The sequence below is a fragment of the Wyeomyia smithii genome, chromosome 1 (assembly GCF_029784165.1).
Source record: "Wyeomyia smithii strain HCP4-BCI-WySm-NY-G18 chromosome 1, ASM2978416v1, whole genome shotgun sequence".
In the NCBI taxonomy this organism is placed as follows: domain Eukaryota; kingdom Metazoa; phylum Arthropoda; class Insecta; order Diptera; family Culicidae; genus Wyeomyia; species Wyeomyia smithii.
The window spans coordinates 14,020,133-14,035,430 of record NC_073694.1 but is presented as its reverse complement, the minus strand read 5'-3'; the positions used below and the strand labels follow the sequence as shown (position 1 = coordinate 14,035,430).

General features: G+C 42.5%; 2 protein-coding genes across 2 annotated transcripts; both read right to left on the bottom strand.

Moving 5' to 3' along the window:
* Nucleotides 1-1,973: 1,973 nt before the first annotated feature.
* LOC129725359 (BTB/POZ domain-containing protein 17) lies at nt 1,974-4,437 on the bottom strand. Its single transcript, XM_055681106.1, has 5 exons — nt 4,061-4,437; nt 3,420-4,003; nt 2,947-3,359; nt 2,713-2,888; nt 1,974-2,653 (listed from the first exon to the last, which is right to left on the bottom strand). Exons 1-5 carry the CDS (start codon nt 4,097-4,099, stop codon nt 2,390-2,392), a joined length of 1,476 nt encoding a protein of 491 aa, XP_055537081.1. The 5' UTR covers nt 4,100-4,437; the 3' UTR covers nt 1,974-2,389.
* A 5,997-nt stretch (nt 4,438-10,434) lies between these two features.
* On the bottom strand, nt 10,435-14,637 carry LOC129716581 (uncharacterized protein K02A2.6-like). The gene has a single exon (XM_055666415.1). It carries the CDS (start codon nt 14,635-14,637, stop codon nt 10,435-10,437), a length of 4,203 nt encoding a protein of 1,400 aa, XP_055522390.1.
* Nucleotides 14,638-15,298: the final 661 nt, after the last annotated feature.

The window sequence follows — 15,298 nt, the reverse complement described above, 5'->3', positions numbered from 1 at the left end:
CCTCGATTATGCGTCTTCGCCGCATGATTTCAAGAAAGGTATTATACCCAACTTAAACTCTTTAGGAATATAATAACACCTGAACTACATAATTGGATCTCATGCGATCGTACAACATCGCATTCGGCCTCGCGTCCATTCGGCCTCGCGTCCATTCGGCCTCGCGTCCATTCGGCCTCGCGTCCAATCGGCCTCGCGTCCATTCGGCCTCGCGTCTATTCGGCCTCGCGTCCATTCGGCCTCGCGTCCGTTATGCCTTGTGGCAGTATGCCTCGTATCCATTATGCCTCACATCCATTATGCCTCGCGTCTGTATGCCTAGCATACTATGCCTAACATCCATATGCCTAGCGTCCATATGCCTCGTGTCCCGTCCCCCTATTAGTAAACTGTTGTCTTTTGTAGGCACTCCAAGGTTAACTTCCCTGCCGCCTCCTTCCGTTGCTCCCCTGTTGAGGTGCTCTTCGAAAAACTACTTCCACTTGTCGACCACCTCACGCTCGTTTGTGATCAGGTTTCCCTTTCTGTCTCTGGATTTGGTGTGTAGCTCTTACCGGATTGGTTCACCCTCTTCTCCAACTTGCGCGTGTCATTAACCCGAAACGGTTTCTCCAGCTCTTAACGATCTCTGTCCTTCAGCTATTCTTCCTCTTCAGAATCGTACTCAAATCATTTCCGTGGCAAACAGCTGTCATATTCTGCCTACAACTGCGCGTAGAATGATTCCTTGTCACGTGATAATGCTGTAGTTGGAGAACTGATCTCCAATCCTTAATAAACACATCTAGTTGATCACGCGATCCTGCATTCTGCCCAGTACATAAAAACCCGTTTCCAGCTCGTTGGTTGCTCCATCGCTCTCGTAGAAATGGGCCTTGCCGCCACTTACTCTCCACACCTTCTCACCTTTGTGACAGATCTCCTGCAGAGCTACGAAGCCGAATTCGCGAGGTTCTAACTGCTCAAGCAGCACCCTGTCTCCGCCAACAAAATTTAGCGACTTGCAGGTACCGAATGTCAAGTCAATGCCTGTCAATGTTGCCTTACTAGGGTCACGCTACCGAGTCTTAGCATGGGGCTGCCACCTTGGTTGTATGTAATGTTAGAGACGACACGTTTCTCAATTCAGCCGCCCGCTCCGGGTTAGAAGCTGTTCTGAGCCGCCCCTAACCTGGGAAACGGACGCTCAGAAAAGTTGGGCTTTCCTCCAAGGAGGTCAGAACTACACCGCCCCCCCCCCCTCTTCGCTTTCTCTATCAGCATACGAGCGAGGTCCCCCCACAGTAAAACTTTTCAAACTTCATATAGAAAAAAGTAGATCCTCGTTTTTAAGTGAAAACTATCCGGAAAAAGCCTTATAGCTTTTTTTGCTGAAGTTTCAAGAATTACCGATGTCACCAAACTAACAAAGCTCCACTGAAATTTTATAGGATGCTGATAAAAACACAGAAATATAAATTGAGAAAAAAAGGAAAAAATGGCTAAGTAAACGGGCGTGAAAACTCTCAAGATAATTATAACAGAACGCACGAGAAGCAACTTCAGCCAAAGTTTTCTCCTCAACTCATTTATGATAACGTTCTCGCTTGTGTACTTTTTTGTTGTTTTTTTTTTTCGCAAACAGCATGCATTACGCAGACAAAAGATGCACCAGCTGGGTCCCGTGAGCTATCCCGAATTCTGCGGTATCACGCCCGTCCGTTCAACACTGTAGAAGCTATATGCGCTGAGAAGCACCGTAAGTTCAACAAAAAAAAACGAATAACATCACCATTAGTAAAAGCAAACACGCAACCGTGCGATGCGGAGAAGCAATTATCAAAGGCAGAAAAACAGGTACACCTTTCCTAATAAAACAAATGAAAAAGTGGAACGAATGATCGATTGCATTGCATCACATTTACGGCAGTTTAAAGATCCCCCAGTCCGCGGAAAATTGAATTGATTTCGGACATAATGAATCAACTAATAGCTAATCTGATAGTACTTATTGTTGTGAAATATTAGCACATGGATCATAACTCTATCGTACACTTGATTCTGCATGTAAAACTGCTATACAACTCGGCACAATGCGTCACAGAATCTATCGTTTCTACTGCCGATTGAAATTTTCTACGCTTTTAAAACAAAAACGACCTAGGGAAGATAAAAGTTTCCAATCTGAAAACCCCTCTCCTGGCCGCTAATCGAAGTTCTACACAAACCGGTAGAAAAAAAGAGAAAAAAGAAAAACAACAATCGACGGTCTGTCCCAGGCTGACCGGCTTCTGGCACCCTGGCGCTCTCCAGCTCCCGCTCTTCCCGCTTCCGTAGTATATTTAAATGTATTGACTAACCTCTTGACAGCCGCAAAACGGACCTACCTAGGACGACATTGCACCGTTGGTTATAAGTTCCGAAACTCGAACGGTGGGGCCTCACTGCAGGCGTACTCTCCGAGTGGCGCAATCACCACGTGCAGCCGGATCGTGTCTCGCTTCTCGCCGATCAGATGCGTGCTCAGGTTGACCGCGCTCAGCTGCAGCTCGTCGTACGGGATCAGGTTGTCGATGTGCAGCACCCGGAACTCGTTCGAGAAGTACGCCGTCCGGACGTGGCACGTCCGCACGTGGGTGATTTTGTTCTGCACCCCGCTGATCAGGACGCCAATCTAAAACAAAGAGAAAAAGAAGGGGTCTAGACATCAAGCACATAAATATATCGACTCACAATAAATCGCCGCTCCTCTTCATGGCGCTCCTGGCACAGAACTTTCAACCGCACAGTCCGGATAATCGACTCAGGTATCTCCGAATGGATCAGCGTATTGTGCACCCCTATAAGCTTGGCACGATGGTAGCGTACGCCCCGTGGAAAGAACTCGATAACCCAGGCGACACTTTGCTCTACAAACCAAAAAGTAGTAAATCTTGTAATCGAAATAACGAATTGGCTTTAACATACCTTCGTGGCATTCGGACAAATCCTTCTGGGAGTCGAAGAAGTATACAAAATTTTCGTAATTCTCAATCTGCTCGAAGCCGCAGATAACCATACTGCAGCCCCAGTTCGTGTAAAGACGTGGTGTAAACTGCAGGGCACCGTTCTCCTGGGAGCGGATCGCCCGGATCCGATCGTCCTGTCCCGAGTGGTAGCTCATACCGATGGCAACGCGTTCTACGAAAAATTCCTTATGGTACTGCAAAATCGGCCGCACCAAAATCTTGGCCAGCTCCGAAGGCGACATCATAGCGAAGCGAACGTGCACAAAGACGGCCTCGATTGTGCTGACTAGTTCATACAGTTTCTCCTCCTCCGTCATCTCCTGCTCTTTATCGAGCTGCTCCTTTTTGTAAATTAGCCACTTTTCCAAATATCTGCAAAAAATAATTGATTACTACTGCCTAAAGGAGACGGATTTGCTTATTGAAACGTACTCAAACAGTGTAAATTCGCTCTGTATAACCAAATCGTTCTGCTGCAACAATCGAACCAGAATCATCCCGCACAGCTCGTTGAAATCATTTGACTCCGACACAATGTCCAAGTTCCACTTAAGAAAGTTCTGCAGCGCCTGAGTCAACTCCGTATGGTTGCTACCGAACGTAATGGTGTACTGAAACCAGGGCACCAGATAGCCTTGTGTCGCTGCTTTGGCTACATGTTTCAGCATATAATCTACGCACAGCTCCACCAGGTCCTTGATGTTGTATTTGTCGGCCAGCTCCAGCATAGGCATCACCGTTTGGATGGAAACCTTGATTTGTCCCACGTACAGGTACTTTAAAAACTGAGGAAACACCATCGAACACATCGGGTCCTCCTTAAGCTCGATCACACTCTCGCGACACTCGTTCCATTCCGGGTTCATCAGCATCACCTGGAATACATCGCTGCTGGCACACAGAATTACCCGATGGGCCGGATAGCGGTTGGCACCGACTACCAGGCAAACATCGGACATCAGCTGTTCCGCGTACAAATTGGCTATCTTCAGCAGGACCCCCTTAGAGTTGTTCATCTGGAAGGGCATGTGATGGTATTTGATTCGTTCTATAAATATCTTGGAGAAAATTACCTCAACGTCACATGAATCTTGGCTTATTTGTTCCTCCATAGTAAAAAGGTAATGAAACAACGGCTGGTAATAAAGGTAGAATAAACTTCCAATCCGGAACGAGCAGCTTAACAATTGAAACAGAATTATGGGATTATCATCATCCTCAATTTGAACCACTCCTAGCCGAGGTGAATGATTGGAACGAGTCAGTGCCAAACGGTGCGCTGCACTGCTTAGAAAACTGTAATGAATTTACAACTGTGTTTTTCGACTTCAAAATGGGAAATCACAATTTATAGGGTATTTTTTCCTAAAGTTTTTCCGATGCAAGAAAAAATTGTTGATATCTTAACTCGAATCACTATATCTGACAGCTCGTCGTATCGAAATCTCGAAATTCACCTCAGCATGTCGTCAACGGAACTCACCGATGTAAACAGAGAGTGTACAACCATAGACTAAAGAGACATAGATATCCAAGTTGGGCTTCGCTGCATATAATCTCAAGGCAACCCTATGAACTTGCCATCTGTAGGCCGTTGGGTGAACTAAAGCATATCCACTCGGAAAAATATCATGGTACTCCTTATCATTTCAGTGGTGAGCTTGACCAGATTCTCACACCCAGAAAAATATCATGTTACTTTCAATCAGATTCGTACGGCGGTTTTCAATCGACTTAACAATATAATCTAGATGATTTGTAATTTCAATTTATTACAACAACAATGCAAAGAAACCTCGCGTAATTTTACAAATTACCATGAGTCACAAAATGTAAAAACCTCATAGATACTCTCATCGAATTGTTGAAGGTGACAAAAAGAAAAAAACAAAGCTTCACATTCACTTAAATTATTTTAACATTGTTTATGTTGTACTTGCATTCGTGAATTTTGACGAAATACGTTATGCTATGCTTTGCTACTCGTTGTAAGTTAATTTTGAGGATATTAGGAGACGTATATAACAACGATTTTCAACGCAGTAATGTAAAACCTTAGTTAAAAATAGCGTTTAGCGGTATTCACCAAAATAAATATTGTATCGTTTTTAAATAGAACTTAAAAGGATGAGTGAAATTTCCAAATTTGATTTTCTCAGTTCTTTGCAAATATTAATAAATCGATTTAAACATTCAAGCAAGGAATAGTGAAATTGATAATGAATGAGATCACAAACAATAATCTGGAACGGAAGCTACGAACCGAATAGGAGAACATCCTACAGCATTATTTGACGGCTGAGGCAGAATTATTAACCCAACCAGTTCCGCAAAGGGATTAGTAGTTCTCAATCGACTATTAAAATTGGTACAAACAACAAATGAGTTATGCTAATGATGACTAGAGCAAGATACCTGACTTCATACATTTTGCTCGCAACACCTTTATAACGGTGCCATCTGATGACCTTAAAACTGTGATTATTAGCAAAATCGATTTATCATGCTCAATCCGCTGGATGAAAACGAAAACAAGGTGACAATACCGTATAAGGATATTGAAAATTAGATGACAGGACCATACAATGATATTGAAAAACATGCTTCACCTTTCACCACCTTGTCATCACCAAATTAACGGTATACAAATTAGTTCAATTTTCGTTCACGCGCAGCGAAACTCGTGTCCGCTGCATACTGCAAGAGTAACGTATTGTGTACTAGTCATCTTTGGTTATGCTTAAAAACTTATTGTTGAAACGACTATGAACGATTAGTCATACTATCTTCAAAATAAATAATTCATATCATGGTCATCTCATACATTGACATTTATTATAGTCCTGTTGTAATAAATTATTGTTATTATCTAGACCATATAGATTAGTCTGTTACAAACACCGCACAAATCTGACCAAGCCTAAAAAGATAGCAATTACCTTAATATTTTTCTGTGTGTGCTCATTAAATGTAGTTCACCCAACCGCCATCATACTCGGAGGGGCGCCACATTTTTGTTGCCCGTATTGCTGGTTGAGTTGGATATCTATGTTTCAATAATCTAAGGTACAACGCAAAAGGAGACCAACTGCAAGCAGAGATGCCAGATGTACAGACGAATCTGATGTTTTTTCAATTAGCTAAATTTATTCAAATGCATAAAAAGCATGTTATTGTCCACTTCAAAGTTAGATTGACAGAAACCCGATTATTTCTGAAAACCCGAACAGAAGAACAACGAATAATCTTAGTTAAATAGCTAGATCAGTTTGAATAAATAATTAAATAATTTAATAAAAATCAAGAAAGAATTAATTTCTAATTTATGAACCGAATCTACAAATTGATGAGGAATAATACTTCACCTGATTTGTTTTTGATGTACCATTCGCGTTTTCACCCTACCGTGATCGTCGATGTCGTTAGAAACTAGTCAAGAATGGCCTAAATACAAGATTGTCTCTCAGGTGAATAAGGGCACTAATCTCCAGTAACTAAACTTTGTTTTGTTAAAGTTGAATAATCACCAGGAACACAAAGCCCTTGCCCTGAGACCGAGTACTTTGCCGCAAGGGATCGTATTTAACGAATTCATCGACACTCGAGTCAATCACACAGTTTGGTAAAAGTTCCCAACGGTAACACTGCTACTGGTGCTGCGTCTGCTGCTTATGTCACTTCTGTTTCGCCCGACAATTTTTCGGTGTGACTGCACCGGACACTGTGGTAACGAAAGCTCAAGCATAACAGAACAAATTTACGATTTAGAAATATTAACCTGGCGTGCTGTTCAAGGCGCACTGTCAAATTTGTCAGCTTCAACCCACCACCGCACGTGCTTAGTTCGTAAACAATTATCTGGCATCTCTTTCTTACTTCCGACTTAAATTGCGATATCGTTTATCCGGCAGATTTGCCCTGACGCAGTGGAATACAGTAAAAGCAAAATACAAACAAATGCGTGATTCCTGTGAAACTAAATAAATTCCTCAAAAAATGTATCAATAAAAATAAATATTACCGTGACAGTTGAAACCGATATTTATCGGTTACAATTGGGATCATGAAACGCCTTTGAACAATAAATATTTTCACCAACAAGCATACAGATTTACATACCTTTCATAAAACCCGTTGGTTTGTTCCCACCAAGTTGATCTAAAGACCTGGAATTAAAGTTTGGTCGACTGTTACCAAAAGCTCCAAGCGAACTGTCAAAACTCGTTCCAATCAAACTATGATGAAAAATTTTTTGACTGTTCGATTGGAACTTTTCAGTGACAGACTAGGTGACAGATAAATTTTAACTCTAGGACTTTAAGTTTACCCACCTTATTCAAGAAATCAAACATCAAGCACAAGAATACTGGAGTACTTTGTGATGAGGTCGTATATCTAAACGCAAATGAAACGAGTGAGAGTTATATCCCTTGTACTTCATAAGCACAAATCATCTCTCACTCGTTTTGTTTACGTTCAGACTTACGACCTAATCACGTTGCTTGGTACCCCAATTCATATATTTTTCTTGTTTTCAAAGTAATCAAAGATGTGAATCATCTGAAAATTTCGGAGTTATATTGAATAAATTAGAGTCACTCCCAAGCAAAAGAATAACTTAGATAAAAGCTGAGCCCTTGGCGAAACGAGCCCCGAAAAACTGCAAATCAAAAGGCCATACGAGTGCTGACACAACGTCCGGAAAACCAGGACCAACCTGCCCAGTAAAACCAGTCTTGCGTGCAGTCAATGGTAAGGTTATTCGTTGTTGGTTAATTTCTTTTCTTTTAATTGCATCGCATTGGATCAATTTCTGAGTTTTGATCGTCCTGATCGGGTCACACGCATAACATAACCCAACCCAAATCCGTAGCGCGACGCTGATAACGATGTTATTACTTTTCTCTCAATTGAATCCAGCTTTGTTTCGTAAGCTACAGTCAGAGTGGGCATGAATTTGTAAACGTTCCTATGAAGCAATTCTTCACCGAAATGCTTGGGAAAGTGGGAACTAGAATTACGTCATCCATGCCTAGAACTAGTTCGATAATGCCAAAACGTGTTGTTGTAGAGGAAGCACTGGACAGCTTGACCATGTTCTATGATTTTGAGTCAGATGCTAACGACGGCATTCCCGAGGAAGTTCAGGATCTTGCAATGACCAAATTTGAATCTACTGAGGAACCTACCGGAGATTTCGAAATAAAGTCGAGTGCCTGCCAGAGGAGTTAAATGTTAATGGAGCTATCGTGATTTCAAAGGAGAAAGACTATCAGCCTATCAGAGGGTGGATTTCCTTCTGGCAGAAACAGACGTCAACGTTCCGGAATCTGAAGACCGTGGATATGAAAAATGGACATCTGCAAACAAGGATTTTTTGGAAGAATTTAGTAAGAAGTGCGTTAAGCAGCAGGAAGATATTCAGAAATATAAACGTCAGTTTTTGTTGGCCAATGACACTAAGAACACCAAAATTAAGGACCAACTCGTTCAAGCCGTTGAAGAATCGAAAACTGCTAAAGAAGGTACGCATTTTTGTATGTTGTTATATTTACAGAGATTTGAACTTGAAGCCGATCTCAACATCACTTCTGAGCAAATAAAATCCGTCAATGCAATCAATACATTACACTGCACATATATGGGGCCGAGAAGCTGTCTAAGCGATCGGTTACAGGTCGAAATTACGCAGTAAAAGGTAAACCTAAGCGTAAACCCTAGCCAGCCATTTCCCCGTTGAAGTTTGTTTACTGTAAGTATGGTGTTTCTTTTTCAGGTACTAATCACACTAATGACTTTTTTTTTGATTCGCAGGTGCAGCGAAAGAACCACTCGCAGATTAAACCAATGACCAACAAAAGCAAACTAATGAAGAATAAAACGAAAACTTGATTCTCTGCGGAATTAGGAATCCAAACTCGATAACAAGCAGTGAGCCGAAGATGCCCGAATATTGAAACATTATGAATGCGTTTTTCCAATGAAGGCGTTGGCTTTGTTCTCCAGTAATGAAAATTATAATTACGTATAAAATAATAATCAATTGGAATGTTTTTTTTCAGCAATTTTAACGGCTTAATTTGATCGCATTTTAGTTACACCATCACCAACCTATACTTGTTTTATTTTGGGGGTAAATGTTGATTTATAATTGACTTCATCTCACATGAAATTTGAAAAATAATCTTTTGCATCACCAAAAGCTGAATAATTCTTCGAAAACATTCAATTTTTCAAGTCACCGACAAAATATTTCACGCTCTTCTTCTTAAGATAGAAGAGCAAAGGCACGAAGTGATAAAACCGAAGTTTGCAAAATGTAACTACAAGAGCAGTGACATGGTTATTTACTTGAAGGACCAGTAAACCGCCCCATGGTTGAAGGATATAGCTCGGTTACTAATGCCTTGAAAAAATGCTGAACTGGTTGCTTTAGAGGTCTTTCATGCATGCTTCCCTCAACAGGCATGCCGAATGAAGACTGCAGGAGGAATCGCTACAGACCCTAACGAAGTGCAACTCCACTCTCAATTTCCACAAGAAGAACCTACGACCACGTCAGACTTCCAAACCGATTCACAAGAAGTCCGAACGACCTGATCACGCTAGCTTTCCGCGCAGTGACTCAAAAGCAGAACCTAGTGATGCCAAAGTGATGGTTGCGAGTTCAGGTCCTGAAGACAGAATTGCTGGTACCTAATATGAATTTGTGCAACTAGAGGTGGAAATGAGTATTCTGCAGCCTAAACGTCTTAAAAATTTCTTACCGGGTGGCCTTCTTGGTCTTCTGATTATATTGGGGTCAACGGTATTCTTCACGGATGATTCAAAAATCGGTTCTTAAACTGGTGCGGGAATCTTTGGTCCCGGAGTTCGGATGCTTTATGTGCCTCCAAATAAAAAAAAAATCGTCAAAGATTGTCTGGGTGGGTTCTCTCTGCGAAGGCTGTGTCATATGAACTCTGTCAATTTCTTCTGCAGGGTTGCAGGGCTCTATGGAATTGGCCAAATAAGGCTCCACCTCTCAATTTGTTGATCCGGAACCCTTTTGTGGCATTTCGAATTATACAATGAAGAATTTCATTCCACTCGCATAAATGCGTACGATGGAAGTGGAAATAAGTTGATAATAAATTCAACTTACAACAGTGTTACGTTGTGATATTTACTGAAACACTTGGTGGTAACAACTAATATAACTATATTTAATGCGTATGATATTCGTAGACAATAAAGCACCCGATCGTGTGTGATGTGGTTTCTCGACTCACTCGGCTGTCTTTTATGATCAGCGCCGATACCAAAAAGTGATGACGTTTGAGCGTTATCCTTTAGTAACGTTTGGGAGAGGGGTACTCCAACACCTCCCCTTTTTAGTAAACCTGGTAGGGTTCGTAGCGGATTGGTGTTCTACGCTGACGCGTCGAACGACGTTGTACCTCAGGATCTATCGTAGAGGTTTTTTTGGTAACCGAGGTCGAGGATTTCCCTCTTCGCGACCCATGAGCTCTCGCAAAAACTCCCGTTGAAAATCATTCAAACTTTCCGACGATCCTGATGTCGATGCTACCTCCTTAGTAGTATTTGGTTCGGTTGGACCGAGTCCCCAGGCGCCCAACAGTATGTCGAGGGGGACAGTCCGCTCCGCTTCACATGATTCACTCGGTTTATCTTCGTAGCGTGTCCTCAGTTGGTTGCTATGCGACCGGATAAGCCGCTGCATTTCTGGAAGCCAAACGTTGTATATGACAGTACCCACTCGTTCAACGATTTCTCCTGGCACCCAGTTGCATTTGTTTCCGTAGTGCACTTGGGCAAACACTTTATTTTTCACCTCGAAGGATTTTTCCTTCGCACCATGTTTAGCGTTGAATTGTTTGTTTTGCTTCAGACTGTTATCCTTGAAAAATCTGGTTGGAGGGCGGAGCAGTTCAAATGATGTCCGCAATGGTTTTCCTAAAAGCACTTCCGCCGGGGATTTGCCGTCTGGAGCATTTCGACACGGTGTAGCTCTGTAGCAGAGCAAAAAGGTATCAATTGCTTCTTCTAATGACTCTCCTCCCGCCTGAATTTTTTTTATTGTCCGTTTGAACGTGTCGACAAAACGTTCCACTTGCCCATTGCTTTGGGGATGGAACGGCGCTGTTTTGAGATGCATAATACCGTTTGCCTCGCAAAATCGCTCAAACACATCGCTTGTTAGCTGTGTCCCATTGTCCGACACTAGCACTTCAGGCATTCCAAATCTGCTGAAGATCTGACGTAAAATAGAGATGGTTGCTGCTGTGGTGATTCTGGTAGTAGGAACCACCTCTGGCCACTTTGACAATGAGTCTACCAAGAGAAGATAATACACTCCATTGATCGGTCCTGCAAAATCCAAATGCACTCTTTGCCAAGGCTTTTCAGGAATAGGCCATGATTCAAGTTTAGTTTTAGTATCGCTCTTCGCCACAGACGCACACTCAGCACAGGATCGAACTAAAGTTGAAACCTGATCATCAATGTTCGGCCAGTACACATAACTTCTCGCGAGAGACCGCATTCGCTCTACGCCCGGATGCCCTTTGTGCAACTGTTGCAGTACCTTGCGCTGCAATTTTCTTGGTACCACAATTCGTTCTCCATACATTAGAACTCTTGACGCTACGTACATCGATTCCCGTCGTGCAAAGAATTGTTGAACCTCCAATCCACCGGAGACGGTTCTCTTGTCGCTCGGCCAACCATTGATCACATATTTCAACACCTGCTGCAACGTCTCGTCTTGAGTAGTCTCGGCTGCTATCATTTTATATGAAACAGGAAGATACTCGATTGACCGACTGACTACGTTGCAAATTTCCTGTTCAATCTCAATGGAGGCGATGACGTAGTCCTCATCTGGTCTGACATGGCTATTGATTAAACGCGATAATATGTCTGCGTGGCCAAAATGATCAGTGGAAACATACTCAATTTCAAAATTGTATAACAACATTGTTAGTGCCCACCTTTGGAGCCGATTGGCTGTGTATGGTGGAATGCCACGTTTTGAACCAAAAATGGCTAAAAGTGGTTTATGATCAGTCTGTAAAATGAACTGCCTGCCATAAATCATTCTGTGAAATTTTGTGACCGCATAGACGAGGCCCAAAGCCTCCTTTTCGATTTGGCTGTATCGTGTCTCTGCTGGGGTTAAACTTCGAGAAGCATGAAAAACCGCCTTTTCCGACCCATCTGGAAAACGATGCGCAATGCGGGCACCGATACCGACGTTTGAAGCATCCGCTGACACCACAATTTTGAGCCGAGGGTTGTAATGTGTAAGCATGAGAGGGGATTGCAAAATTTGCTTGAAACGGTCGAAACAGCGTTGACAAGCGTCTGACCACTGGAAACAAACTCCTTCTTTAAGAAGTTTATCTAACGGCTGCCGAAGAGTTCGCATTTCTCGGATATATTTGCCGTAATAATTAACCGCACCTAAGTACGATCGGAGGGTTGATACGTCGTGCGGGGGAGGCATATTAACTATTGCCTTAACCTTATCGGGATCAGGGCGAATACCATTGGAGTCCAGAAGCTGGCCTAGGTACTTCACCTGGCGCATAAAAAATCGACATTTTTCAAACTTCACCGTAAAACCGTACTCCTGAATGCGTTGGAGCACATGACGTAGGTTACGTTTATGCTCCTCTACGGTACGACCTCCAACCAGTATATCATCAAGGTAGGGGGTGGTGCATTCGATTCCCGCCAGCATCGTATCCATAATTTGCTGGAAAGCCCCTGGGGCACTTTTGATGCCAGGGGATAGCCGATTAAACTGATATAATCCCTTGTGTGTGTTTATATTGATCAGCTTGCGACTTTCTGTATCGACGGGGACTTGTAGATAAGCGTTTGACAAATCGATATGACTAAATATCACACAATTTGCCATTCGATTGAATATGTCTTCCGGGAGAGGCAAAGGGTAGTTGTTTGCCTCTAGTGCGTTGTTCAACCCTGTCGAGAAATCTGCACAAATCCGGACGGAATTGTCCGGCTTACGTACCACCACAATCGGTGCAGCCCAGTCTGCGTAGGTTATCGGTGTAATGATACCGAGATCTTCTAAACGCTGTAATTCCCCTTCTATGACCGTCTCCATACTGTACGAAACCGGCCGCTTGGGTTTGAACACCGGCCGCGCATTCTCTTTAAGTGTGAACTGTACTTGCTTTTTCGTACAGAGGCCCATACGATCCGAAAAAACACTTGGGAATTCCGCTTTTAACTCAGCAATATGTTGGTCTTCTTTTTTTTCGATCACCTTACAAAATGATGAAAACGGCACGTCCCATAGCCCAAACTCATCTAGTAGGTCTGAGCCTAAAACGTTCAGAGATAGGTTAGTAACGTAACAATTACCTTCTCGTTGTGTGTCGCCGATGGTGATGGTGGCTCGGAACATCGAATCGATTTTCAATTTACTGCCAGAAGCTGTCTGCACCTCGCAGTCCGGTGGCCATGTTTGTGGTGCTCCAATTTTGATCCAGTTTTGTCTAGATATGACTGTTATGTCGGAGCCGGAATCCAGCTGAAGACTAACTGGTACTCCGTTGATGCTGGTTTCAACATATCGCCTACTTCGTTTGAGGTCCTTTACTATCACGATCTTATTTGAGTGTTGCATTTTGCTCTGCTGCTTGCCCTTGTATACTGGTTGACGCCGTTTGAAACACCCACAATAGCCTTCTTTGTGGCCCGTTCGACCGCAGTCCCGGCACTTGTGGTCTTTAAAAGTGCATTGACTGGAAAAATGCATACCGCCGCAGCCCCAGCACGGCGTTTTGACTTCGTCACACTTGCCTTTGTTGTGTTTGACATTTCCCCTCCTATGTCCATATGGTGAGTGTGCTCTGGTAGCCTTCGTTGCCGCCACAGTGTAGGATGAAGACTGTCCTCCTATAAGAACCGTATCACGCTTCAGGTTAATGAGAGATTTGCACTCTTCGACAACCTTCTCAAGTGTGATATCATTTGTGTCATTAATTTTCGACAACAAACGCATCCTAATGTCATAATCCTTGGATGATTTTAGCCCACACAAGAAAATGAGACATTTGAATTTTTCTTCCTGCAACTCCTGCAGCTTGAAATCAACGCAAGCTCGGTTTTCTTTGCATGAGTAACTAATAAAATCTTCATGCTCGTCTTTAGTTGTCTGCAAACATTGGTACCGACGATGAAAAATTGACACAGGGGTACCAAAGATAGTTTTCAATTTAGCTACTGTTTCTTCGAAAGAATATTCTCTTGACAGCTTAGGAAGAATGAACGATGTATATCTCTCGTGGGCGACAGGATTCAACTTTCGGAGTAGGAGCCGTACCTTTGCGTCATCCGTCAATTGGGCGGCATCTTTCTCAAAGAGGTCCGCATAGCGAGCGAACCAAGCTTCAAAGGAACATCCTGTTTCTCCATCGTAGACAAAGTCCGTAATATTCGACGCTAGGGAGTCGAGTATCAGCTCAGTTCGATTTGTTTGCTGGACGTTTCCTTGGATCGCCGTCATTTGATCCGACAACCGCGCCATCAGCATGTGCTGGTTGTTGAGGATTTGTAAAATAGTCTCCTTGAACGGTTGATCTGCCTGTCCGGAATGCAATGGCGGCACCGACATTTTCTTTTTCCAACCACGTTGTTTTCACGAATATCGACAATTGGTTTTTTTCCCGTTTTTTCCCGACGGACTTATACCGACACGCGTCACAATTCTCGTCGCCACTTTGTTACGTTGTGATATTTACTGAAACACTTGGTGGTAACAACTAATATAACTATATTTAATGCGTATGATATTCGTAGACAATAAAGCACCCGATCGTGTGTGATGTGGTTTCTCGACTCACTCGGCTGTCTTTTATGATCAGCGCCGATACCAAAAAGTGATGACGTTTGAGCGTTATCCTTTAGTAACGTTTGGGAGAGGGGTACTCCAACAAACAGGATTTTGACCTTTATAATTATGTATTAAAATGCTTTTATTTTCTTATACTATAACAATAATGCCACTTTTATTGTCACTCAAGTATATTATTGCATTGTAAATGCATTTTTGTTCGGAAAAGCATTTTTCTTTTTGTGATTGAATCGTTGATTGCTTTATTAATAAAAATAATTGAAAATGGAGGTATGGTGAAAGAATCTGCTTCAACAATTTCGACTATTTTTTCTTCTATTAACAGTATTTCAATTATTTCAAACAAGATTACATTATTTGGAAAAAGTACTGCCACGAACTATTCATGTTTGTGCTCATTGTTTTTATAGATAACGGAACA

Excerpts from the sequence above, each read along its gene's own strand:
- LOC129716581 (XM_055666415.1), bottom strand. The coding sequence starts at position 14,637 with ATGTCGGTGCCGCCATTGCATTCCGGACAGGCAGATCAACCGTTCAAG.
- LOC129725359 (XM_055681106.1), bottom strand. The coding sequence starts at position 4,099 with ATGGAGGAACAAATAAGCCAAGATTCATGTGACGTTGAG. Across the intron at positions 3,360-3,419 it reads AGCGAATTTACACTGTTTGA|ATATTTGGAAAAGTGGCTAA; the intron begins GTACGTTTCAAT and ends TATTTTTTGCAG. Across the intron at positions 2,889-2,946 it reads TTTGTCCGAATGCCACGAAG|AGCAAAGTGTCGCCTGGGTT; the intron begins GTATGTTAAAGC and ends TTTGGTTTGTAG.